Source organism: Candidozyma haemuli (assembly GCF_002926055.2).
Source record: "Candidozyma haemuli strain B11899 chromosome Unknown G_2014730914, whole genome shotgun sequence".
NCBI lineage: Eukaryota > Fungi > Ascomycota > Pichiomycetes > Serinales > Metschnikowiaceae > Candidozyma > Candidozyma haemuli.
The window spans coordinates 863835-889814 of NW_020289905.1; the positions used below are offsets into that span (position 1 = coordinate 863835).

Here is a 25980-nt window from a genome sequence, read left to right on the forward strand (position 1 = left end):
TCACAAAAAGTGGGTGAAGTGAAGCCTCATTAGTCCATTTTGCAGCCATTAGAGTCTCAAGAACACCTCCAGTCACCAACGAACACAGGTATATTTTGAAAATTGTTGGCAATCCTTATGGCCCTATAAGTCCAAATAAAGGCATTTATGCCAACCAGGCGAGCAAAATACCACCACTTTCTGACTTTAAAGCAACCCTTCACCACTCTCCTCACTCTCTATATACATCTCTTTCTCTCCATTCCCAACCACCACATCTTCTGAACCTGCCACACAAAACCACCAAAAAAATATTCATTTCCTACAACTTACCACCAATTCTTCCCCAAACCACCCACTACACTCCACCTCCTTCCCATCCTCCATCCCTTTAAACCACCCTCTTCACCTCATCTCATCTCGTTTCGCAGCCACCACTTTCCCTCCACTTTCCACCCACCCGTCCAAATCCACCCAAAAAAGCCAGAACCAGTAATACCCAAACAAAGACCAGCCCCACCATCCAAACCACCATAATCATACTCTCTCCGTCTTCCTTTAACTGGCTTGTCTTATCACTGCCTGGTCCCCCTGCAGTACCTCATCATCAACTCCACTTGACAAATTCTCACCACCAACAACCACTTCTTTTCACACAAAATGGCCGAAGTCACCGACATACCCATGGAAAACGACGTTGACGTTGATGTCAGCGAACAAGAATACGATACAGACAAAATCAGGTTATTGCCTGGCTCCTCGGACGACGGCACGGCCTCTTCGTTCCAGATCATCGACGAAGACCATACTTTGGGCAATGCTCTAAGATACATCATCATGAAGAACCCAGAGGTGGAGTTTTGTGGTTATTCGATTCCACATCCTTCGGAAAACAAGTTGAACGTGCGTATCCAGACGTACGGGAACATTACGGCGTTGGAAGCGTTGCACCAGGGCATGGACAACTTGTCTGAGTTGTGTACGCATATTGAGGAGACGTTTACGGAGAAGGTGGAGGCTGGCGGGTATGCCACGACGGAGCCGTGAGTACATAGAGGTCGAAGGCCTTCAACCCCAGGGCGAAGGCCTGGGGGTGAGGCCTGAGGCCACGAGCCGAGATCCAGCATTTGACAATATACATTAATTACAGGGACCCACGGCCACAGAGCCACGTACTCAGAAAGATTGAAGGTTTTCTGCCAGTTTTGGCCACGGTATGGATAGATCTGGCCTTGGGATGAGCTTAACTATGGGGATGCGAAAAGTCGAGATATCTCCATACACAGACGTCCCAGGCAAAAACCAACCACACTGCCATAACCAGAAACCTCCAACTAACCCATCCATACCACTCCCACCACCATACCTCTTAATCTGACCTTTTTGGCGGAGGGCTTGACGACCTGGGGTAAGCTGGTGTACGGGTTTTCTTCACTACCATACCCATCGCGTCTCTATACTCTATTTGTACTAACATCAACAAACCTCCAACTCATCTCCAAACACCGGCATGACAGCCTCTCCCACAGCAGACATGACCGAACTGTTCATGCACGTGACCGACCACTCGGCCCGGTTGCTGTCGATCGATCCAGACGACACAACCAGATCTCTAGCTGATATAAGAGAGCTTATACGGTTAGCCCAGAAACATGACGAAGCAGTCAAGGAAAGTCGTCTGGGCGTCCACAGAGAGCCAGAGAAGAAGAAGGCGTTCAGGAATCTTCTGTCGCTGGCGCAGCTGACGCCTTTACAGAGACCACTCAAGGAGGAAGTGGACGCTGCCAGGTTGTTCAGTCTTTTGCAGCCATTCTTGGAGAAGTACCTTGGAGAGAAGGGAGGCAATGGTGGTGGCAGTGGCATTGGTAACATTGGGAGTATTGGCGGACGGTCCAGGCTTGGTTCTATAGCTGACGATCCGTTTACGACGCCGAGGAGGTCGGTGGTTGAATCTGAGCTGGACTCAGAGAACAGCCATGATCTTCGTGTGGACGATACCTTTGACAAGCCGGCGAGGAAGGTTTCGCCTGTTCATCCGGCGCTGCTGCCGGTGACGACGCCGCCGTTGTCTCGAGAAAATAAGGATTTTGGAAGTGAAGATACCATAGATCCAGAGCATTCGGATACTGATGCTGGCGACGAGGTCGAGCCCGACAGCGACGTGTGCAAGTACTTGGGCAACGTTCCACAGGTGGAATTGGCCGATTTGACGGCGGACGAGATCCAGATGGACGGGGAGAAGAAGCCAGACCAGGCCAAAGAGGTGGCTGAGCTTAAAATGCAGTTGGAACAGGCCAAGCAGCAGAATAGGGAAATGGCCAATGAAATCTCCTACTTGCGTGATAAGCTCGCCAAGGACGTGCGGTTCGAGAAGACCAGTCCTCCACCGTCGGCTGGATCTATTCCCATTAATGGAGAGAACGTGGAGGCCTGTTTCCGTCCATACTACCTGAAGCTCCAGCTTGATAAGGTCGACGGGCTCAGTGACGTGGAGAAGAGCAACATGATCAAGAACTTGATGCTCTCGCTTCTTGTTTCCGACTTTGACCATATGCGTACTATGGCGCCCAGAGTTGGTGATTATTTACGGATCACGTCTCGTTTCTTGGATAAGCTCCATGCCCGGTTCTACGAGTGTGAAGGGTACAGTCCCTCGAAGTACTTGCGGGATTATTCGGTGGAGCTGATGGAAGATTTCCAGGAGTGTCTTGACGGAATGATGGAACTTATACAGCGAGACGTCCCGAGTGAGGAATAGATAGTAATGCAATGGTAACGGTGGTTTGGAGTAGGCGAGGGGAGGGGGGGGGGGGAGAGAAATTGGAGGAAGGAAGAGGGTTAAAAGGTGTATCGGTCTGGGCTGAGTGGTGATGAAATGGTGCTACTGGAGGCTTCATGGGTGGGTTCAAAGTATGGGAAAGTGAAGACCATCCAGCGTAAAAACAAGTGATCTGAATGGTACTATGGCGAACGCTGATGGTATTTCATGGTAATTGGTGGTCTGGCTCTGGTAAAAGTATGTTTTGTTGGTTGCCAGACTGATGATTTAGTAAAAGCTGGTTTTAGCAAGCCAAAGCTACACTACATTACACAGATCCTTCACTGAATTGAAAGAAAAGAAGAGTCCAGTAATAAGAATATGCTGAGTTTAATTGAAGAAAAATCAAAGTAATATTTCTTCTTCAAAATACTGGTAACTTGGGTACTCATGAAAGATATGCTTATGATAAGTAGAAGTATCCATACATCCAACTGATAATACCATATTTGGACCCCACGCAGCCTCCATTTCCAACCCAATTGCTTCCATCAAGACCTGACCAACATTTCCTTCCCAACCAATCTCCTTTTGAATATCCATTTCCACTCAGCTTCCTGTTCCTTCTGCTCTTCTACCAAGCCTACTCCAAAGGAACCAAGAAACCACCCAGCAAAACATCCACAAAACGTCCACTTCCTACCCCAAAACCACCAATTACGTCCCCTGCAATTCCCAATTCCACCTTTTCATCCCCACCAAATTCCTTCCACCCCTTGTTTCTCCATCACTACCTTATATATCTATATATATATGTATATACCATTTCTCATAACCACCCACATACCACTATCCATTCTGTCCAAACACCAACCCAACCTTCCTTCCTTCCTCCCTTTCCTAACAACCCACTAAGTCCCACTAGCACCCTCCAAAACTCACAAAACCTTCTTTTACTTTTGTGGCTCTTTCCAGTTAGGGGTGGGTCGCAAGATGCTTTACATTGTGTAACGATGCACAGACCAGGTGAAACTAGCCACAGAAAACGTCCAGCACAAACAAACACGCTGTTTGAACAATGCCAGGGAAACCGGCAATTCTTACTTGAAACAAGGGACTTTAAGGAAAACTGGGGAGAGGCTTTTTGCAGCCAGTGGAGGAGCACTAGCCACTTTTGGGGGGTTTTGGTCATGCGCCAAAGTCACGTGAAATACACGTGACCATAACAAATAGCCATCGCGCGTCACCTGATCTCCACTTTCCTGCACACAACCGGCCAGCCTCACCGCCAGGGCAACCTACGCAACTGTGCCACAAGTTGCTACCGCAACGGTTCCCTCGAAGATGACGGTTTCTGGCAGCCCAGGCAGCAAGGGTGGCACGGCTTAAACCCGTACACCACGCAATATATACGAAAAAACCTTTGCACCGCCGTTTTTTAGAAAAAGCAAACTTCGGTGGACTAAAAAAAAGTACATCACGTGACCCAGCCTCAAAAAGAAGCAAACGTCATTTATCACTCACTCACTCACTGAAACCCAGGGAACTCACCCGAATTACGAAATAAACCAACAACACTTCCAGTGGCGCAAAACAGGACAATTCAAATTGCAATAGCCTGAAGAGACCGGAAACCCGTACCTCCAGTCCTTCCTTTTGTCCGTACCGTTCGCCATCTCCCACCCCTTCCTTTCCCAAAACCCAGTCGCCCGGCTCCAGACTTGTTCATAAGGTGAGATAAGCTAGAACGTCCACCACTTCGCCCCCAAAAGCGACGTAACCTTCTGGAAACCACCACCTCGCCACTCCCACCGCCGTCCCGGTGCCGCCGGTGTAAAAAAATCGAAAAAAGCTCCAAAATTCGCCCCTCCAGGGCTCCTCGTTTCCAGCCTCCATGGGTGATACGCTTCGAGCTCAAAAGCCCAGGCCTAACGGGGCTCCTCCTCAAATGAAACGCTCTGCTCCCCAGCAGCGAAATCCACAGCCTCCTTCGGAACAGCCCAGGCTGCTAGACCAGCGCCAGCAGGCTCCCAAGGACAACTCCATGAGACTAGAAGTAGGCAACTACCTGAACCTGCCAATGGGCCAGGGCAACATGCCACAGCTGGCTCCGCATTTCAACCAGTCCAGACACAACTCCCAGGCGTTTTTGTTCAATCCTGGAAGGCAGGACCTGATGCTGACGCTTCTCAACTCGTACCCTCTTCCCAATACCCAGCAGCCTCAGGGCAGCACGGGGAAGAGGCCTGCGGCCGATCTGAACTTCCCTAGTTACTATATGGGTCTGCGTGATTCTGTCAGTGGTGGTGCCAACATGCCGCTGGGCCTGTTGGGCGAGAACGTGCCGCCTGGTCGTCTTAGAGGAGACCTGATCTTCTTACCACCACCAGTGACGTCTAAACACCCTTCTGACGATGGCTCAGGGCAGTTTACCCAGCCCCAGAACACCCAGCCTCAGTACCAGACCCATCCTTCGCAATTCCCCGGTCAGCTGCGCTCCAACAGTATCTTCAGCTCTCTCATTCAAATTCCAGGCTCTTCGCTGAACCTGGTGCTGGAACCATCCAAAACTGGCGGGCCTGGCACTTCCAGTCCAAAGAAGAAGACTACGGACGACTACCAAACGTTCGACAACAAGGATAGTCTTGGCCAGATGTTTGGCTGGAACCAGACGCCGTCCAAGCCAGCCAGCACGGGTGGAAAGGGCTCCAAGCTCTCCTTTGACGTTCTGAACGCTTTCTTGGAAAACTCAGGCCTCATGGGCTCCATTGCCGGTATGTCTAACGACAGCATCAACGCATTCCTTGCGAGCATCCAGAATAACGGTTCTGTGGATTTCAACAGCATGAGCGATCAGCAGCGGCGTGACTCCATCTTGAAGTTCATCAACGACCAGCAGCTGGGCGCTGAACGTGGCGCACAACCTCGCAAGTCGTCGCTGAGAGCTACGCTTAGAGAAGATATCTTCGATAAGCTGAGAGATAGCACTTCGACGCAGCAGTCTCGTGGCCAGCGCAAGTCTAGTCTAGGCATGTCTGATCCTTCCAGGCTTTCGCCGCTGTCGTCGATGTCGTCCAAATCTTCCCACCGCTTTAATGAAGAACCCCAATCGCCCAAGACGTCGCCCAGCCAAATGAAACGCACCTTAGACCCTTCGGAAACCCTAGCGCTTCCTCCCCAGCATCAGCAATATCCTCCCACAGCACACCCTGCATCCATCCAGAAGCCCACTCCCAATAATAACTACTACCCACAAAACACTTATCAGCAATATCCAGTCTACGGTGATAATGTTGGAAGACAGCCCCAGCAGCAGCCGAACGCAGCTCAGCAGCAGCAAAGGCAACGTCAAGCCCAATACTCTCCTCAACGCCAGTATGCCCAGAATCCACAGATGCAGCAGTACCACCAAAACCTGCAACAGATGCCGATGTACAATCAGTTTCAGCAGCAGCAACACCAACAGCAGGCACAAAACCAGGGATTCAACGTTCCACAGAATCCCCAGGCAGCGTACCTGCCTCAGATGTTGAAGAACCCTCCTCCTCAGTTCTCGCCAGGCAACAAGAATTATTCCTATGGTAATAACCAATCCCAAAGAGATGCCTATGCTTTACAGCAACAGCAGCAACAGGGCGGTCGTATCCAGAACCCTAATTTGTTGCCAGCCCAGCAGTTTGCACGTTCTGAAGACGGAAGACCTTTGCTTGGAGCAACTAAGGTTGACCAGCTCATGCTTGTTATTCAAGCCAGAGAAAAGGGAAACACCGGTGCCATTAAACAAGCATCAGATGGAAGCATTCTTGCGCTGCCTAACTCGAACCACGAGAAGAGCGCTGTTATTCCTCTGACGGTCGATTTGGTTGGTGGTATTGAAAAGCCCCAAAGAGAAGAAGGCGAGATTATTGAAGGTGCACCTGAGAAGAAAAAGAAGCGTAAGGGCAAGACGCAACAATGTCCTTACTGCTACAAGACGTTTAACCAGTCCACACATTTGGAAGTGCACGTTCGCTCCCACATCGGGTACAAGCCATTCCAATGTTCATACTGTCTCAAGCGGTTCACACAAGGCGGTAATTTGAGAACGCATATGAGGCTCCACACCGGTGAAAAGCCATTCACTTGCGAGGTCTGCAACCGTTCCTTTAGCAGAAAAGGTAACCTCGCTGCCCATATGTTGACCCACAACAAGGAGAAGCCTTACGAGTGTAAGCTTGACAACTGTGACAAGTCGTTCACGCAGTTGGGTAACCTTAAATCGCATCAGAACAAGTTCCACTTGCCTACATTGAACCGGTTGACGCAGACTTTGGCAGAGCTCAGTGGTGAAGCTTTAGAGAGATTGCCCCCAGAAGAAAAAGAGCTTCTTACATACTTCCGCAAGCTCTACAAGAACCTGAACAAGGGTATTCGTGGACGTGGACGTGGCGGAAAAGGTCTTGATGGAGACGAGCCTCTTTCTGCCGAATCCAGTGTGCAGCTGAGTCCTCAACAATTGTCGATTCCAAGAGCTGACGGGCAGCAGCAGATGCAAATGTCACAGCAGGGTTCGCCGCTCTTGCAATCTTCAGCGGCTCGCCGTCACGACGGGTACTGATGAAACGGGTAGTAGCATGAGAGCAAGAAATGACCGAAAAACGAGAAAAAAAAATCAACCTTGAAATTACGAACCCCCCTTTTAACGATTGAAATTTAATGTGAATCACCTTCTTTTACCTCCTAGGCTGGCCCTAGGTCGTTGTACGTTTATACTGCCAAAATTAGCGAAAATGGAAATGAAACAAGCTTGTAGACGCTCCACTAAATAATGGGTGCAAAATTCCTCATAGTACTGCACAGAGCACCCCAATCTCTAACTCTCCTACTACCACTCCATCTCCATAAGGTCCTCCAATTTGGCCAATGTCCAGCTTATATAAATTGTCCATACTGGGCGTACGCTCCTTTTCACCCAAGGATAACGAAATCATCCAGTTTGGCGCACCTCTCACGCTTATTTGTGGCCAAAACGGATGTGGAAAAACCACCGTGATCGAATGTCTAAAATACGCTACAACTGGTGATTTGCCGCCTAATTCTAAGGGTGGAGCGTTTGTGAACGACCCTGCTGTGGCTGATAGGCTGATGGTTAATGCCGAAATCAAATTGGGCTTTATCTCCGTCGACAACAAGCTGATGACGGTTACGAGGAATATGCAATTGACCAGGAAACGTACTGGGCGGCTGACGACGGCGACCAACACGTTCAAGACGCTTGAGGGGCAGCTTGCGGTGCATTCTCAGGGCCGGAAAACGTCAATTTCTACGAAAAACGCCGAATTGGATACAAGAGTTCCACAGTACCTTGGAGCGTCTAAAGCTGTGCTTGAGTATGTGATCTTTTGCCACCAGGAGGATAGTTTGTGGCCGTTGAGCGAGGCGAGTGTGTTGAAAAAGCGGTTTGACGAGATCTTTGAGGCGTCGAAGTTTACCAAGGTTTTGGATAACTTGAAGGTGATCAATAAGGAGATGACTACAGATATTAAGTTGTTGGAACAGAGCGTGCTGCATGCCAATTTGGATAAGAAACGGGCCAGCAAGATCAAGGAGAAGGTTCTGGAAAGTCGGGCCAAGGTGGAACAGTATAATGCTGAAATAGCTGATCTTAATATGGAGATCGAGGGTTTGGAGAAACAGGCAGATGACCTTTTTCACTCCAACCAGCTGTTCCAGAAAACTTTGTCTGAGCACGAACGTCTAAAAATGGTTTATGAAACGACAGAGACGAATTTCAAGCGTTTGGGGCTGTCCATTGACGTTTTGAGGGAAACAGACGACGAGCTCAGGCACCAGTTGGCCAATTTCGCCCAGATCCAGCTGCAGAAAATGGAAGCTGTTGAGGAGAAAGAGCTTCTTTTGGTTGACCTCGATGGCCAGCAGCTGGCGCACCAGGAATCGCTTTCCAAATTGACCCGTGACGAAGGTATCTTGTTTAGTAAGAGAGAGGCATACGAAGAGAGAAAATTGAAGCTTTCTGAGCTTCTGGAGGCTCTTCAACAAAAATACAGCATATCCAGGGAGTCCTTGCATGAAGATTTGAAGGCTCTTTTGAGCCAGACCGAAGCTCAGTATGAAGAATTGGTTGAAAACAACAGAAAGAAGCTTGACGAGTCTGCTGCACAGGTTAAGGACGCCGAAAAGCTTCTCTCACGGGAAGAACAGCATAAGAATTATGGTTTGGACGAAATCAAGTCCACAAAGGCAAAGCTTAAAGAGTACCATGCCAAGATCAGCTCCTCTTCAGCCAACGAAGATAACCTTACTATGGAGAATGCTGAGCTCGAGTCGCTTCAGAAAAAGCTTTCTCGTAAAAAGGACAACGATAATACCAAAGAGCTCTCCCAGAGCATCCAACAAGATACAGATAAGCTCCATAATCTTGAAAATGACCTTGACGACCTTATGAGAAAGATTACGACTGCTAATAAACAGGCTGATTTATTCAGCAAGCTTGATTTGCTTAAGGATTCGCTGGCTGTTAAGGAAGAGGTCCTTTCCAAGAGCATTCAGCAGAACCAAGACAGTTTCGAGAAAATTACTGGTAAGAAGTTGGCTGATGAAGGTGAAGCTGCACTTAATGAAGTTCTGGAAACGACGCAGAAGAAAGAGCATGAACAACTCCTTTCCAGCAAGTCTTTGGCTTCTAAGCTCGACAAGTTACGTGCTAACGAGGAATCAGACAACAGTGCACTTAAAAAGCTTGAAAAGGCGCTTTCTACGCATACCTCCAATATCCTCAAAGTTATCGAAAAGGACGAAATTTCCCAGTACGAAGAGTTGGTCAAAGAAGCAGAAGAAGACTATAACACAGCCACGTACAACTTGAACACTTTCGATGTCACCAAGAGTTTCAAGGTGAAGGCCATTGAGATCGCCAAACAGTCGAAATGTTGTACTCTCTGCAACAGAGGTTTCTCTAATACTGAGCTTGATACTTTCATCAAAGAAGTTCAACAGAATGTCAATAACGTAACTGCCAAGAAGCTTCAGGAAGATGTGGATGCTACGAAGAAGGATCTCGACCTGATGAAGGCTATTAACTATGATGTCTTGCAGTACCGTTCGTTAACTACAGAAGTTGCTAATTACAAGAAGCAGATGGAATCCAGAGGAACAGAGATGAAAGAACTTCAGCTGCAGCATGACGAAGTTGAGAAGTCTTTAGAAGAGACCAAGAGTGTTTTGAGTGACCTTAACAGACTTAGACAACCTATCATCAACATTACCAGGTTGCGGGACGAGATCTCACATTTCCAGAAACAGATCGATGATGTAAAGAGCGAGCTTGACACTGATGGTGCTTCTACAATGACCATGGCTGAATTACAGAAGTTGCAACAGGAAAGGAGCTTTGAAGTTAAAAGGTTACGCCAGAGCATTTCCAATAATACTGATGAGAGAGATCTCCAGTTGAAAGAGCTCAGTCGTCTTGAAGGCCAGATTAAAGATAAAGAGCTTCTGATCAGTAACTTGAAGAACTCCATGAATGAGTTGGTTGCGTTGAAGAGTACCATTGCTGAAGCAGAAGAGCGTGTTGCCAGTCTTGAGGTGAAGCAGAAAGGTATCGATAAGAATTTGCAGGAGTTGGAGGAGAAATTGGCAAATGTAACTGCTTCTGCTACAGAAACCAAGAACCAGTGCAGTGAAGAAGAGTCAGAAATGCATGAGAAACACCAGGAATGCCGCCAGAACGAAGCCAGTTTCCGTGATCTTCAGCAGCATATCAAGACTTTCGAGGAGCAGGATCTCCAGAAAGTTGAAGAAAACACCCAGAAGATTGGAGAAGTAAGGGAGAAGATTCTGGTGATCACCAAGGAAAGAAAGGCATTGGACCAAGAAATGTCGGCCTTGAAAACAGCTTTGAACGATGCAGCCAAGACAAAGCGAAACATCGAAGACAACATCGAGTACAGAAACACCGAGCAGGAGCTCGATTCCATCAGGCAGCAAATCGAACAGCTTGATGTTTCCAACGCTGAAGTCGAGAAAGAAACGTACCAGGCAGCATCCAAAAAGCTCAGAGACCAGATCAACGAGCTCAACGGCCAGCATTTCGGTAAAGCAGGTGAAGTCAAGCAAATCAACGACCAGATCCAGCAGCTTCAACAAGAACTCAATTCTGAATTCAAAGACGTCGAGAAAATGTACCACAAAGAATGGATCAAGCTCCAGACCAACATGCTCGTTTCCAAGGACTTACAGACGTATTCTCTGGCTCTTGACAACGCTATCATGAAGTACCACAGCATGAAAATGGACCAGATCAACAAGATCTTAAGAGAACTCTGGAACCAGACCTACAAAGGTACAGATATCGACAGAATTGAAATCAAGTGTGATGTGAATACCCTGGGAAGAGGCCGTTCGTACAACTACCGTGTGGTGATGTACAAAAAGAGCTCTGAGTTGGATATGAGAGGCCGTTGTTCTGCTGGCCAGAAGGTTCTTACCAGTATTTTAATCCGTCTAGCTCTTGCAGAGTGTTTTGGAACAAACTGTGGTATGATTGCCCTAGACGAGCCTACAACAAATTTGGATACAGAAAACGCTGAATCGCTAGCCACCGCCTTGAACACCATCATTGACGTCAGAAAGAACCAGAAGAATTTCCAACTTATTGTGATTACCCACGACGAAAAGTTCCTCAGCCACATCAACGGTGAAAGCTACATCGACAACTTCTACAGAATCGAGCGTGACGAGAACCAGTACTCGGTGATTAAAAGCTTACCTATTCACTTGATGCAAGACGAGTAAGCGAACCTACAAGCTTGTTCTTTTCGACCCACGTCTTTTCAAGCCATTTCTCCATCTTGGGCTTTCTAAGCGGGATCTTATCCAACAGCTTCTTCTTGACGTGGATCGTCACCACATGGGGCTCTTTACATGAAAAGTACTCAAGAAGCGTCACCGGCTTGTTGTGCACGATCAGAACATCATACAATGTCGAGAACCTGGCTGCTTTCCTGGTAACCTTCTCCCCTCTCAACAGCCAAATGGCATTGGAGAAGTTGGAAAACCTAGGGTACAACACCAGTCTCATTTCAGGCAAAAAGTACTTATGGGCCTGGATCGACTGCAAGTACGACGTTTCGCTTGTCCAGATATTCACCTCTGGAAAGAGCACCACCCATTCTGGAGCGTTGGAGTCTCTGACCCGTTTAAACATTCTATCGCTTTGCAGCTGTGCCAATTCCCAGTTTTCGTCACAACGAGTCATGTTAAATAACGCCTTGACTGTTGGAGCCCTGGCCAAAGTAAACCAGGTGAAGAAATTGACCTGCGGCACCGATTCCCATGGAATAGCGCCGTTTTCTCCTTTCCTAAACTTATGGGCCACTGCTGCCAAGGCTATATAGTCAGCTAGCAGTTGGTGGTTGGCCATGAACACTGCTGAAAAAGGGTCAATCTCGTCGCCCTTGACTTCGACGCTGACTCGGTTGAGTTCACTAAAGAAGATCAAAACCTCCCAAACAACAAAACCTGCCATTCTTTTGGTATACTCAGCCAATTCTGGAAAACATATACCAGTAACAGACATCACCAAGGAAATGGAATGGTACCATGTGCAGAGGTTGAACAAAAACCACATGGTTATGTACCCGCGTGCTTTATAGAGCGCCGACTCGAATGTTGGATTTGGCGCCACGAGAATGCCCAAATGAGTTAAAAGTTCCATGAAAAGTGGTTTTTGGGTTTATGGTTTGTGAAATGGTTGCAAAAAGTGGGAAGTAGGGTGTTGTCTTGTCTGCAGTACCAACTCACCAGTCCTACATTTTCAGCTCATCTCGATCAGATGCCCCAGCTATACTTCTCCAACCTCCAAGATGTCCCGTTTGATCGTGAAAGGGCTCCCGAAGTACCTTTCTGAAGACCGTCTCAGGAAGCATTTTGCCGCCGAGGGCGCTGTTTCAGATGTGAAACTCATGAAAAAGAGAAACGGTGAATCCAGACAATTTGCATTTATCGGTTACAGATCTTCTGAAGATGCGAAAAAAGCTGCTAAATTCTTCAACAAGACGTTTATTGATACTGCCAGAATCGACGTGGAAGTCGCCAAAACATGGGCCGATCCTACTGTGCCGCAGGCCGTCAGAGAAAAGAGGAAATTGGCTGAAAGGCGCTTGATGGAGCAGGAAGAAAGGCTTCAGAGACAGAAGGAGGAAGCTGAGCAGAGAAAGAGACAAAAGACGGATAAGAGGTCGAAGTTGGATGAGGAGATTGCGTCCAACCCGAAGTTGAAGGAGTTTATTGAAGCTACCAAGCCTTCTAGTCAGAGACAGTCATGGGCTAACGATGGTGCTGACGGACTGGGAGCTCCATCTTCAAAAGCTTTGGAAACTGCCTTGGCTGAGCAGGACGGAACTGGCGCTAAGGCTGTGGATGAAGCTAAGTATGAGGTTGCACAGGCTCGTGAAGCTGCCAGTGACGACGAGTATGAGGATTTCGGTAAGGCTGAAGAGGAAGACGAGCCTATGATGAGTCTTAATGAGCTTCCACAAGAAGAGGAGCCTGTTGAAGGTGAAGGTGAAGGTGAAGCAGAAGACGACGAACTTGCAAAGGATGAGAACGTTTCTGACCTAGATTGGCTCAAGCTGAGAAGAATCAGAATGAAGGAGAACGAAGAGGAGACTAAAGAGGAGAAGCCAGAAGAACCTAAAAAGCAGAGTCGTCCAGCGCCAGTTGAAGTGCCACAGAAGTCTGAAGCTGATAGAATCAGAGAAACAGGCAGACTCTTCATCAGAAACATTCTTTACGACTCCACCGAAGACGATTTCCGTGAGCTCTTCTCTGAATACGGAGCCCTTGAAGAAGTCCATATTGCCATCGACACACGTACTGGTAAATCCAAGGGGTTCGTGTACATCCAGTTTGCTCGCAACCACGATGCTGTTGCAGCCTACAACGCCTTGGATAAGCAGATTTTCCAGGGCAGACTTTTGCATATTTTGGCAGCTGAAGCCAAAAAGGACCATCGTCTTGACGAATTTGCATTGAAGAACTTGCCTCTTAAAAAGCAGCGAGAGCTTAAAAGAAAGGCCCAGGCAGGCAAGTCTCAGTTCAACTGGAACTCTCTTTACATGAACAACGACGCTGTTCTAGAATCTGTTGCTGCCAAGATGGGCGTTTCCAAACTGCAGTTGATCGATCCACAGAACTCCAACTCTGCTGTGAAACAAGCATTGGCTGAAGCTCATGTCATTGGTGATGTCAGAAAGTATTTTGAAGACAGAGGAGTGGATTTGACGAAATTCGACCAAAAGGAGCGTGACGATAAGACCATTTTGGTGAAGAACTTCCCCTTTGGAACCTCCAGCGCCGACCTTGGTGACCTTTTCGCCGAGTACGGTCAAATCAAGAGAATCTTGATGCCTCCAGCAGGCACCATCGCCATTGTGGAGTTCAGAGACTCTCCTGGCGCCAGAGCAGCATTCACAAAGTTAGCATACAGAATGTTCAAGAAGAGCATTCTTTACTTGGAGAAAGGTCCTCGTGACTTGTTCGTCCGTGAACCATTGGTTGGAGAAACCGTGGAGGTTGAAGAGCAGCCACAAGAAAAGGCTGTGGAAGCCAAGATCACTGCTGATGATGTCATGGGCGGCGATAAGCATGGAGAAAGCGATGTGGAGGATGAAATTGAAGGTCCTACAGTTTCTGTGTTCGTGAAGAACTTGAACTTTGCTACTACCGCTGCTCTGTTAACTGACTTGTTCAAACAGATTCCTGGCTTTGTTGTTGCTACAGTCAAGACGAAACCAGACCCCAAGAACCAAGGCAGCGTGCTCAGTATGGGTTTTGGCTTTGCCGAATTCAAATCTAAAGATGCTGCTGATAAGGCCATTCACACCTTGGACGGTTACAACTTGGAAGGCCACAAGATCCAATTGAAATTGTCCCACCGCAAGTCTGGCACAACCAAGGACACCACCGCCAAGTCAAAGAAGTCCACCAAGATCATCATCAAGAACTTGCCGTTCGAAGCTGCCAGAAGAGACGTTTTGGAGCTTTTTGGCGCATATGGCCAGATCAAGTCTGTCAGAGTCCCCAAGAAATTCGACAAGAGCGCCAGAGGTTTTGCCTTTGTTGAGTATAACTTGTTGAAGGAAGCAGAGAACGCCATGGACCAATTGCAGGGCGTCCATTTGCTTGGAAGAAGATTGGTAATGCAATATGCTGAGCAAGAGAGTGAAGATGCCGAGGAAGAGATTGAAAAGATGACAAACAAGATGAGAAAGCAGGCTGCTTCGAGAGAGGTTGCTGCCATGAAGATGACAGGTAAGGGTAAGGTGCAGCTTGACGAAGACGAAGAGGATCCATTCAGCGAGTTCTAAGAAACGCTACGATATAATAAAGGCCTTCATAGATTTTAGGTCCATGCCGGGACACACTAATTACAAGCAAAAGAAACGTCGTACGCCGTGTAGAAAGCCAGCAGCGTCATTGTACGAGGGTCATTTAGTTCTCCTTCAAGTAAGAGGAGACATCCTTCAACAAGTCTCTGTAAGACTCCTCCTCCTTGACTTCAGAGTAACCGAAGATGAAGTCAGCCAAGGCAGAGTCGATACCCTTGTCGTTCAAGTACTTCTCAACGGAAGCCTGCAAGGACTCGTCCAAGTTGGAGAAACGTGGGCCCTGGTACTCGAAGTTACCCAAGAAAGTGCCCTTGTTCTCAACCTGGTTCAAGAAAGCAGAAACGTCAGACTTGTAGTTGAAGTAGTCAACAAAGAACTCCTCCTCAGAGCTCTGCAACATCAAGTTGAAGAACAAACCGTTGTTGTTGGACTCGTTGGAAACCAACACCTTGACGTTGGCAAAAGTGGAGTCGTACTGGTAAAGCTCATCGTCAAGCTGTTCCTCGGCAGCACCCTCCTCTTCCTCTGGGACTTCAGGAGAACCGAAAGAGACGTCAGTAACCTCGTCAATGTCAAAGAAAACAGTGAGTTTCTCACCAGATTCCAACTTTTTCAGAAGCTGAACATTGGACTCACCCTGTTTCTGAGAAACCTCAAATCCAGATTCCTTCAAGAATTCAACATGGTCTGGAGCCAATTCGTTCTCAATAGAGTTGGCAATCTTGAATTCAGACTTGACAACATCAAGCAAAGCAGCAGTGGACTGGTTGCCACGCACAATGGAGGATGAAAAAGAACGAGCAGGACCAGCCAAAGTGGGCAATCTTCTGGCCATTTGTGGCGCAGCAACTCTGGTTGCCTGGGCAACGACACGAAGGGAGGAGGTGAAGGCTCTAGACATGTTTCAAATTGATTTGGGGTGGATGTGGAAAGTTAGAAACTTGAAGAAGGAGGAGGACTCAGATGGTGCGATGATGTTGCCTGGTGGTGGGTGTGTTTCCTGCAGGACATGGAGATTTTGTGAAACCTTCTGGATTTTGCAGCCAACGACGAAGGCTAGAGAACATGAAACTAAGATGGTTCTTGAATTAATGATGAATATGAGTATAGCGAGTGACAAAGCTAAGAAGAGCTTGAAAAGGTGGTAATAAAAAAGTTGAGTTGCAGTAGCGAGTGGACGGCACGGTACCATAAAGAGGTATGGTAATGGCCAATGAGGCAGAACAGAGCTGGTAAGGGCTCGTTATTTCTTCATGACAGTAGAGCCCAGGAAGGCTATTATCGTTAGGTGTTGCAGGTCAGAGACTGTGGTCTGGGGACCTTTTGATGGCAATGCGAAATGGTGATCTATGAATGACGCCTACTCGTCTTTGGGCGAACGCATTGCTCTCAAGAACTCTTGCACGAACAACAGGGATCTTCTGTAGCGTCTTTCCTGGTACTTCTCGTAGATGGCTTTATGGTGCGACTCGGCGTTGGAGCACATTTCCATCATAATGCGTGCAAGCGGTTTGAGCTGTTCCTCTGTGTAGCCAGAGTAAAAGACATGAGCGTCTGTCCAAGCCCCCTTGTTGAGCATCTTCCGCAGGAGATAGTGGGCGCCAGCCGCAAGCCACGATGGCTGCGAGGCGACAAAACGGTGGTCCATGATGGTGATTTCCAAAAAGTACTTGGCGAGCGTACGTGTTTCGTAGTCGTAGTCGTCGGCCTTGGAAGTGCGTCTTAAGAAAGACATTGGTCCTGGCCAGCCCATATCGAATTCGAGCACGTCGATCATGAATCTCTCGGCCTTGAGGAAGTCTTCGATGCTGTAGGCATTATCAGCCATGTATGCAACTTCTTGGACAGTAGGACAATTGATCTCTTCGTACTTGGCGGCAATGAAGAGAGCCACGGCTCCAACAAGCTGGAAACGCAGCAAAGACACTCTTCGGCGACTGAGAAAACGATCAATATAGTTGACCGTAAGAAACAAAGTCTCCGGGAGCAAATTAAAACGCTGGTGGACCTGGACGACCCAGTCAATGAGCACGCCACGCATTTCCCAGCGCAACTCGTCTTGGTTGGCCATGTAGTCGGCATCAGCAGCGTACATGTGCTCAAGTTCATGCAAATAGTTGAAGATTTCCGGCGCATACTCAGCAACCATGGTCACGTCGTAAGTGTCCTCGTCCAGCTCGTCGAGCGTGGCCCGAGAGAAGGTCTTCATTACTGTCTGTAGCTTGTTGAAGATCTGTTTGTTCCATTTGGGCTCCTGGGGGCCTTCGTAGTCTGTAGCATCGCTATCGTCGTCATAAGCTTCGGCACCAGCGGCGTCGCAGTCAGAATCCTCTTCGATCTCTGCAAAATGGGACCGGTGGGCCTCGCTATAGCTTTGTGATTCCGAGTCAGGCGTAGCTGATCTGGATGTAGACAAGGTCATGCCGTGCAAAGCGGCCGCCAGCTCCAGACCCGTGCCAGGGGCAGCGTCCGAGCGAATAGGATCAAAGTGCTGGCGTATTAGTCCATCTTCAGACGATGGGATTGCAGCATAAGCTGGTTCTAGAGATCCCAGGTCTCGTGTTGTACGAGACTCATGTTTGGCATGTCTGAAATCGGGTTTTGTTGATCGAGAAGCCAAATTCACAGGAAGCTGGCCCAACGGCTTCCTTGCTGAGAGGCGCTTAGGGGCTTCAGGCATGGATCAAGGGTTGATTTGGACTGATTAAAGGAGGTTATGTGATTTGTGTATAATGCGTGGAAACAGAACGAGGAGGGCGAATTTGGTCGGGATTTCGCGATGCTGGCCTATTATGGGGTGAATAAAACGACCTAAGTGGTTATTACCAGGGCAAAGTGGATGTGTGGGCCAGAAAGAAGAAGGGCCTTGGTTTGTTGGAAGAGGTAGAGAGTAACAAAACAAACAAAGAGAGTATGCTCCTGGAAGGGTGGTGTTGTATGCAGTACGGCTTATTCAGGCTCTCCAACCCCCACACGTTTTACCTTTAAAATGGGATTTTTGAGGTGAAAAAAGTATGGTTGTGGAGCTACAGAGACGAGGATAATGAAAATGTAGTTTATTTTTTGATTGGAGTATTTTCCACCCCGCAATGGCAGAGGAGGTGGGTTTTTCGCAGCTATATGTTTGTTTGTTTTTCTTCGCGTCGCACAGCGCCAGATAGCAGAGAAAACAGCCCGAGCCCTGGGCAGACCTAAATACCAAGAAGGGTGATTTTGGAGAAATTATTGGTACCATTGTGTAGAGGCCAACAAGAGGATTCCAAATATGTAGTTACTTTTCAATTTGGACGAGAAACCAATTTTTGGTGGCCAGATCAAGAAAAACAGCTGGTTTGAGCACTGGCTGCGAAATACAGAAATGGCTGCGAAAAGCCAAAAAGTGGCTGAACATGAGAATGTGATGAACCTGGTGGGGCAGAAACGGTGGGAAAGTTTAATTTTGTGGAGACGGAATTTGGAGTTTGGGGAGGGGCCGAGGCGGTTTGGGCGGTTTAGTGGAATGTGGAAATGAAGGGAAGGGGAGGAAGTTGGTTGGCTGGTGAAGGCTACAGTTACTGGTAGGAAGAGCAGTCAAGGTTGGTTCTTTGGTGGTTGTGATGGAAGAAGGTTAAGGGAGGTTAAGGGGGGTTTAAGCTCGGGGAAAGTGGTTTAGTCTTTTAGTGCTTTAGTACTTTATGGCTGTTTATGCAAAAGAGTGTTGTGTCTGAGTGCTGTGTCTGTCTTATGGATGTATACTATGTAACCTGATATGGTTTGCAAAAGGAAGTACTGGTTGGGCCAAGTGGACGAAGTGGGGGTGGTGAATGAAATGAAGTAGTATTTATGGAAATCATCTAATTAAAGGTACTTTGTGGGATTTGGTTGAAGGGCTGGATGGTTGTTGAAGGTGGATGGTGCTTATGGAGACTGGTTCAGAGTGAGGAAGTGTTGTTTTAAGAGGAATGGGTTACTCTGAAGACTTATATAGAGAAAGTCGAATTTTGGGCTGCTTGGATGCACTGGAATGTTTTGGGAGTTTTGGGAGTTTTGGATGGAGTAGATGGTGGTTGAGAGGGGACGTTCACTGGTATGTCTGGAGAGGCTTGAGTCAGTAGTACTAGTTGAAGCCAGAGGCAGGCATTTAAGGAAGCTTTCATGGAGAATTAATTATAAAGGTCTTTTTGAAGGTATTTTTAGGGTAATGTTTATGGATGAAGTTGTGGAAGTAGACTTTATCGGTCTACTCTACTTGGTGAATGTATACCTCTACTTAGGCAGTGAAAGCTGGTAAGCGGTAAAAGCTGGGTAAGTTCTAGTGCTGCTGATAAAAGAAAGGCCAAGGAAGATCAGGTTGGGCCAGGAAGCCCAGATTGTACCAGGACGGGCTCTTGACGGTCGCTTTAGCGTGTTTGTGGTGGATCTCGTGAAGCGGAGATCGATTATACCACAAAGACAGGGAAGGTGAGCAAGGACATTCACAGTAAGGTCTATACTGGCTTTTTTTGACTCATAGGAAGTGATTAGAAACCCATCAAGCCTTAGCCAGCCTAGAATATCTCATTACGTAGTCATTCGTCTAGTTTAGATATCACGTACCATTCTGCACATCTTCCTCTAAGACGTTCCTGAATATCCCATCAAGACCTATTCTTTTCGTCCAGCTTCATGGAAATTGGGACGGAAGATAACTAGTCCCATTGAGTTCTTATCTGCCCATTACATACTTCTTACTGTTGTCGACATGAAGCAGCATCACTGTTACCTCTATTACAAATACGAAGACCAACAACAGCCAAATTTGCACCCCCCGAAACGGCACATTCAGACGATTTCAGCCAAATACATAACCCAAGCAAACATATAATATCCTCATTGGTCAGTGGACCCTGTCTTGTCTTTCCATAGTGAGGTTGAATGAACTTACCAGAACCTTTACCTTACAACCCAGTTGAAACCAACCAGAGCCCCCATGATTCACATCAAGCCCAGTAACCAATCACCTTTTTTCTTTAAAGAAAGAGTAGCTGTTTCTAAACCACTTATTCTAGACCCTTAACTGCTTCCAACTCAGAGACCAACATCCACCAGGAACTCACCAACGTCTTCAGTCCTTACGTTTTCGTAAAGAACAACCCAGTATTGTCCCTTGACACTTTTTAAAAACCACAATCAATTGACTCTGAAGACAATTCAGTCAAAAAGACAGTCCTTGTAGTAATGCTAAATAATATTCTCGTCCCAGGCACCCTGCGTCCCCTTGCATCTTGCGACTATAAAAGGACCCCAATTTCCCCCTTGCCCCAATTTTTTTTTCTTCTTTTTCTTCTTTTTTAACCACAATGACTGAATCTACTTCTTCGTATGACCCACCTTTTCGTAGGCTCTATAAGAATCATCTAACAATCCTAGCGAGAATCCAGAGCAACCGCCAGTTCCAAAAAGGGTAGTCAATACCTCGCCTTTTGATGTGTTTGACGAGAGATCAAAACGTACCACTAGCCGCCCTCTGTCAGCAGAGTCATGGGATTCTACACTGGCAGACTTGCTGTTCAGCGATAGGTTTCCACGAGGCTACATAGTTCGACAAGGATTCACAAAAAAACACGCCAGGTGGTGTCACCTGGCAGCTGTCGAGATCGAAGGGTATATGGAAGAGGCCGTTGCCGCTTTGCGACAAAATGGTATGCTCGAGTACCAGGCAAACTGTGTATCAGATGGGTTACGTGGATTAAGTATTCAGATAGAGCAATTGCCAGAGTGTGCTAGAAGGGCTGAACATCTCAAGTACTCCATCTTAAACGTACCAGATCTAGCCGAACTGTTGAAAGCTAACCCCCTGAATGTCTTGGACTTGAAATGGTTTGTGAAAGACCTTGAAGCTCACGTAAATACTTGGAAACCTCTTCTCGATACAGCCAGTCTTAGAATCAACTTCATTGCGATAATCATGGCGATCATTGGCAGCACCGTTAAGCAAGTTGAGATTCCAAGCTTCGATTATAAGGTTCCACGCTATCTCATGTTTTATGTGTATTTTTCTTTGCTTTGGTGGTCTTTTAAAGACTCTTATTTTGGTTCTTTCCTTGGAGGAGTCGTCCATAGGCGTTTGTCTTCACTCAAGAAATCCTTGTCCAACACATTGGGATCCGAAGCACACTGGAATAGAATTGGCTATAAGACATCCGTATTCTGGGAATTTTGCAGGAGAAATTTCCCAGGGTTTCCCACTTGTGGTATTCTTGTCTTTGCTTGGTACATCATTTTAGTGTGCTGGGCCTTTGCCATGCTGATGTTCGTGTTGGTGAAGGGAAGGTTTACTGACCAGTCCACCGTGAATACGACTTTAGAAGGTGGATACATCTCAGTTGAAGCAAGTGAAGAAAGAGATACTTGCAGCAATTCTCCCTTGTTGACTCAGGATCCGACAGACACCGTTTTGGAAAAGGAAGACGTGCTCCAAATCTCTCCCACCGAGTCAGAAAGTGACACCAATGGCGAATAAAAGGCAGAAGGTGAGATGTATCAATGTGGTTTTACCTTCCGTAACAAATCAGGGAGCCCTTTGAGGTTGGTGCCATAGGATGGCTTATTAAATTTATTTCTTCACCATGTGTCAAAGATCTTTTGTATCTTTTGATACCTGGAACTTATATCTCTATTATAGGCTTTATGTTAGACCTTCAATAGATTTGAAATTCATTTGGTTAATTGATGAAGGTCATTAAGTGTGGGAATGGATACTCGAATATTTCCGAGTTCCCCTTGGAAGATTGATGAAAAGAAATGAACTGGAGGATTCAATTTAACGTCATGTTGCGTTTGCAGCGCAAGAATCATGCTGCTCTTTACCGTTGGTACCTGCTGGAAAGCCGCTTTGTGTGATTTATCATTACTTCAAGATCTGATTTGAAAAATTATAAACTATCTTTTAAGACCTTCTTTGCCTCAGCCTCCATTTCAGCTTCCAGTTACCGTCAGGTCACGGCCTCGGGTCCGGTTTCACCTCATCCCTGGTCAAACACAACGCATACGAAGGTGGTACATAACTACCAGTTGTACTCACCTCAAAGCTTTCATCACATATCTTGAGCGGCACAGTTACCAGGACCTTTGCTATCTCTTCTTGTTTTCCTTTGATCTCCAATGAAATACGGACGGAGACGTCTCGGCTGGAAGTATTGGAATAATAGGTTGCCAAAAGGTCCTTTGGAACTGTGCAATTATACCACTTGCAGGGAAGTTCTATGAAATCTTCGTTACCGTTTTGACAAAGATGCAAGTACTTTCTTCCACGTAATGTCTTTGTCAAGGAATCTTCTTCATTGCCACCGCTGTGATGGTAAAGCCACTCGATCCTCGATGATATTAAAGTAATGGTCTCATTAGGGTCCCAGGACTCAAACACAAGCTTCAATTTTAAGAAATGAGAAAGCTTCATTCCTCTGCTGACAACTATGGCTGGTAAAAGAGATGGCATCCACAGCTTGGAAACGGAAAGTCTTATTCTGGACGAGCTGGTGTCTTGAACCGACAGCATATGCTTGAAAATCAGCAGTACATGACCGATTTCAAACGGTAAAGTGGGCAACGCAAAGCGGCCTTTGAAACATACCACTGGCTGTGCCCAGACATATACCTTGCCTTCTTCTATTTTGTCAGCCATGCTGAACAACTTATACTTCAAATACAATTGATGTGACTTGACATCATATTTTGATTTGAAGACGCTTTTTGATTCTGTCAAACCGGTTCCGAACTCCTTCAAACTGATTGCAATAGACGCCTCATCGGTCCGCACAACGGCAGTTTGCTGCCTTTGCACAAGTAAGTGCTTATCAAAATCCAATGGAATTAAAGGCGCTTCCAAGACCTCCAAATAAAGTTTTCTTTCCAGACAGTGCCCGGCAGTAGAGTGAACTGGCTTTCTTATCATGCCTAGACCTCCCTTTGCAACATAAACGCTCATCACAGTTTCCGCAAACCGTTTCACAGTCTTATCACTAACTTCCACCTTAATTTTAATGGCATAGTTTCTTGTGAACCGCTTGCAATAATATGTGGGTTCAATATCTGGAATACAACACTCATAAAGATTATTTGGAATGCTCAAGGTAGACCGTCTACCAGTCTCCAACATCTCCCAGCATTTCTTATCCAGCAATGTGCTAATATGAAGAGTTTTTGTCGATTTTGCAAACGGCAATGTTGGCAAGAAACAAGTAAGCTCCAAGAGCTGTACCACCACACGGGAGAGAGCAAACCCAGGGTCCTTGGCGTTGTAGTCAAAAGAGATGTTGAGAATATCTGGAACCCTCAACCCAGGAAGAACCGTATGCTCTCGATATTCTTGGGTAAACCAGTGGGGCTGAATGTACTCATAGTGGAGCTTCCCAAGATCCTCCACCCATTCGGTTTTGGCAACTTCTGCTACAGTATCGAGGGTATAGGCCAACTCAAAGATTTCCCCTTTGAAGTCGTACTCTTGTCCATGGTACTGTGCCACTAGACATGCTCTTGGAGGACCATGGGCCAGCAGCAGCACCACTGCCCACTCAAGGCCAAGTTCGGTATCTTTTTCAGGTTTATCTTCGGCTTCCACCACCTCGAACCTTTCAAAGTCGTCTTCTGTGATTTCTATCTCGGCAATACTCGTTGTCTGAAACTGTACCTCGGTGATAGCCAAAACCTTATCTTTGTGGTAACACAATCTAGTGTTATAGTATGAGCGGCCTCCGTAATTACTCTGTTGCAGAAGAGCATCGGACACGGGCTTGGCCACGTTTGAGTTGCTGAAATTACTTCTCTGGAACTCTTCAAACAAGTAGAACGTTTCAAACCGAAAACTAGTCATGAAGAAGAGGGTGTTGCAGAAATGAAAGATATGAAATCACAAATGAAGAGGAAGTGGTGACGCTGGAGTTGCCTTGTTTGATTTGTACCCTTCTGGGCAAGTCTACCTACATTTCCTCTTTAGAGAAGAAAAAAGAAGAAAAACGTGGGTAACGTCATAAATATATATTCATCCTGGGTCATAAGTCATGAAAAGGATCGTGCAAAGATGTTTTAAAGCTTTACTTTTGAAAGCCTCCACGCTACGACATTTTCACGTTGACACCGTCGGTGTAACGCAACGTAGCATTGGCTTCCTTCCTGGCTGGGTATGGACTGCCGTCGCTCTCCAAAGAAGAAAACATCTGCACTAGTCTGACAAGAACATACAGAGCTTCGGTAAGTGCAAACTGCTGGCCCAAACAGATTCTAGGGCCACTTCCAAACGGCATAAACGCCCAGCCAATCTTGTTAAGGTTCGCCCAACGTTCTGGACGGAACAAATCAGCATCTTCACCGTAATGTTTCCTCAGACGCTGGACACAGTAGATCAGAATAATCACTGCTGTGCCTTTAGGAACAAGAATCGGCGCCTGGCCATCTTTTCCTCCACCACTGGGCAACGTAGTATCTCTGAGAGCCTCTCTAAGATTCAGTGACACTGGCGGGTAAACACGGAGGGTCTCGTTGATGACCCATTTAAGGTAGTTGCATTTCTTTAAGGACTCAAAAGTAATGCTTTCGAGTTCTTCCGGAGACTCGCCAGTGCCAAATTGCATAAGAACCTCTTCTCTCAACTTCTTCCATACTTCTGGGTTCCTGGAAAGCTCAGACAAGGCCGACAGAAGAAGTGAAGCTGTGGTTGAGCGGCCCGCAAGCATGATATTCAAAAGCTGGTCTCTGATCTCCACTGGGTCTCTTGTATCCTTCACCAATTCATACAAGAAAGTGTACCCTTGTCTGGAGCGAGCTTCAATCTCTTCAGGCTTCAACTGCAACGCTTTATTGACAAAGTTGTTTGTGTAGCTGTGGATGTCCTTGACGCTCTGGCGGAACTCTTTGCTGTTGGCCAACCAGTAAAAGTCAAAAAGCGACGATCTCTTGACCAAATACGACTGAACAAACGTCAAAGCCGAATTGAACTCGGCTCTGCCCTCAATGTGGCTTTCAGAAGAATCGTAGCCAATAGCCTCGTCTCTCAAGTCGTTGACACTCTCGCCAAAGAGAAAGTGTGTTCCAGCGTCCAACGTAAACCTATGGAACAACAGCTGGATATCAAAGTACCCGCTATTTGCACGAATATGCTTCGCAAGCATCTGGACATGCGGTTCAAGCATTTTAACGTGGGATACCTGTTCCCTGACAAACTGAGGTTTAAGCAAGGTTCTGGAGTGTTTCCAGTGGTGGCCCTCTGAAGCAAAGATACCGTTTCCCAAAAGAGGGCCAAACGCCTGTTTCCTCACGCCAATACTAAACTCAGTGAATTGAGTCAGAAGCATGGCTTTCATGTTTTCTGGGTTCATGGTAAGAATCAAGCCCGAGCTGTTGGGAATCGAAAGCAGAAGCGTATTAGCACCAGACATGGCAAACTTATCAAACGTTTTCTCCAAAAAGAACCCCAGTCTCGTGAGTTCACGGTGATTGAACAATTCTGGCAAAGTATGAAGAATCAGTTTATGGTTAACTATCGGTTCAGTGTTCCACTTCTTTGCCAACTGGGCTAGTCTGGCTTTCCTCACCACGACTTTTGCAACCACCAAAAGCACCAACGCCACGACGAGCCAGCTGTACCTGGCGAAGAATTCTGGAAATATCATTGTTTGGGGTTTAGGGATAATGTGTTTTGAAATTTTACAAGGCTCTTTTTAGGTGGGACTTCGGTCCTTATATACTCCGAGGCCCTTGTGATTTTGCATTCCCCACACTCGGTGGCAGTGCAGGATTCCGAAACCAGTCCAGAAGACATTTGCAGCCATAAGATGAAGCAAAGGGAAGGTTTATTGGATTTCAGGAATTAGCTAGAGATGAAGAATGGATAGTGGT

At 46.9% G+C, this 25980-nt stretch overlaps 11 protein-coding genes across 11 annotated transcripts; 6 read left to right on the forward strand and 5 right to left on the reverse strand. All coding sequences in view use genetic code 12, as the record gives it.

Annotated features, from left to right (window-relative positions):
- Window positions 1-639: 639 nt before the first annotated feature.
- Window positions 640-1026, forward strand: RPC19 (DNA-directed RNA polymerase core subunit; the record flags this gene model as incomplete). The annotated part of the gene is made up of 1 exon (XM_025488094.1): window positions 640-1026. One exon carries the CDS (start codon window positions 640-642, stop codon window positions 1024-1026), a length of 387 nt encoding a protein of 128 aa, XP_025341902.1.
- A 463-nt stretch (window positions 1027-1489) lies between these two features.
- Window positions 1490-2737, forward strand: CXQ85_004479 (uncharacterized protein; the record flags this gene model as incomplete). Its single annotated transcript, XM_025488095.1, has 1 exon — window positions 1490-2737. One exon carries the CDS (start codon window positions 1490-1492, stop codon window positions 2735-2737), a length of 1248 nt encoding a protein of 415 aa, XP_025341903.1.
- Window positions 2738-4631: 1894 nt separating this feature from the next.
- CXQ85_004480 (uncharacterized protein) lies at window positions 4632-7334 on the forward strand (the record flags this gene model as incomplete). Its single annotated transcript, XM_025488096.1, has 1 exon — window positions 4632-7334. The coding sequence occupies one exon, from the start codon at window positions 4632-4634 to the stop codon at window positions 7332-7334; it is 2703 nt and encodes a 900-aa protein (XP_025341904.1).
- A 305-nt stretch (window positions 7335-7639) lies between these two features.
- Window positions 7640-11475, forward strand: RAD50 (MRX complex DNA-binding subunit; the record flags this gene model as incomplete). The annotated part of the gene is made up of 2 exons (XM_025488097.1): window positions 7640-11435; window positions 11471-11475. 2 exons carry the CDS (start codon window positions 7640-7642, stop codon window positions 11473-11475), a joined length of 3801 nt encoding a protein of 1266 aa, XP_025341905.1.
- Window positions 11476-11507: 32 nt separating this feature from the next.
- CXQ85_004482 (uncharacterized protein) lies at window positions 11508-12455 on the reverse strand (the record flags this gene model as incomplete). Its single annotated transcript, XM_025488098.1, has 1 exon — window positions 11508-12455. The coding sequence occupies one exon, from the start codon at window positions 12453-12455 to the stop codon at window positions 11508-11510; it is 948 nt and encodes a 315-aa protein (XP_025341906.1).
- Window positions 12456-12603: 148 nt separating this feature from the next.
- CXQ85_004483 (RNA-binding ribosome biosynthesis protein) lies at window positions 12604-15108 on the forward strand (the record flags this gene model as incomplete). Its single annotated transcript, XM_025488099.1, has 1 exon — window positions 12604-15108. One exon carries the CDS (start codon window positions 12604-12606, stop codon window positions 15106-15108), a length of 2505 nt encoding a protein of 834 aa, XP_025341907.1.
- Window positions 15109-15232: 124 nt separating this feature from the next.
- On the reverse strand, window positions 15233-16030 carry MAM33 (Mam33p; the record flags this gene model as incomplete). The annotated part of the gene is made up of 1 exon (XM_025488100.1): window positions 15233-16030. One exon carries the CDS (start codon window positions 16028-16030, stop codon window positions 15233-15235), a length of 798 nt encoding a protein of 265 aa, XP_025341908.1.
- Window positions 16031-16489: 459 nt separating this feature from the next.
- Window positions 16490-17809, reverse strand: CLB4 (B-type cyclin; the record flags this gene model as incomplete). The annotated part of the gene is made up of 1 exon (XM_025488101.1): window positions 16490-17809. The coding sequence occupies one exon, from the start codon at window positions 17807-17809 to the stop codon at window positions 16490-16492; it is 1320 nt and encodes a 439-aa protein (XP_025341909.1).
- A 2946-nt stretch (window positions 17810-20755) lies between these two features.
- On the forward strand, window positions 20756-21610 carry CXQ85_004486 (uncharacterized protein; the record flags this gene model as incomplete). Its single annotated transcript, XM_025488102.1, has 1 exon — window positions 20756-21610. The coding sequence occupies one exon, from the start codon at window positions 20756-20758 to the stop codon at window positions 21608-21610; it is 855 nt and encodes a 284-aa protein (XP_025341910.1).
- Window positions 21611-22087: 477 nt separating this feature from the next.
- CXQ85_004487 (uncharacterized protein) lies at window positions 22088-23959 on the reverse strand (the record flags this gene model as incomplete). Its single annotated transcript, XM_025488103.1, has 1 exon — window positions 22088-23959. One exon carries the CDS (start codon window positions 23957-23959, stop codon window positions 22088-22090), a length of 1872 nt encoding a protein of 623 aa, XP_025341911.1.
- Window positions 23960-24200: 241 nt separating this feature from the next.
- CXQ85_004488 (cytochrome P450) lies at window positions 24201-25754 on the reverse strand (the record flags this gene model as incomplete). The annotated part of the gene is made up of 1 exon (XM_025488104.1): window positions 24201-25754. The coding sequence occupies one exon, from the start codon at window positions 25752-25754 to the stop codon at window positions 24201-24203; it is 1554 nt and encodes a 517-aa protein (XP_025341912.1).
- Between the last annotated feature and the right edge of the window lie 226 nt (window positions 25755-25980).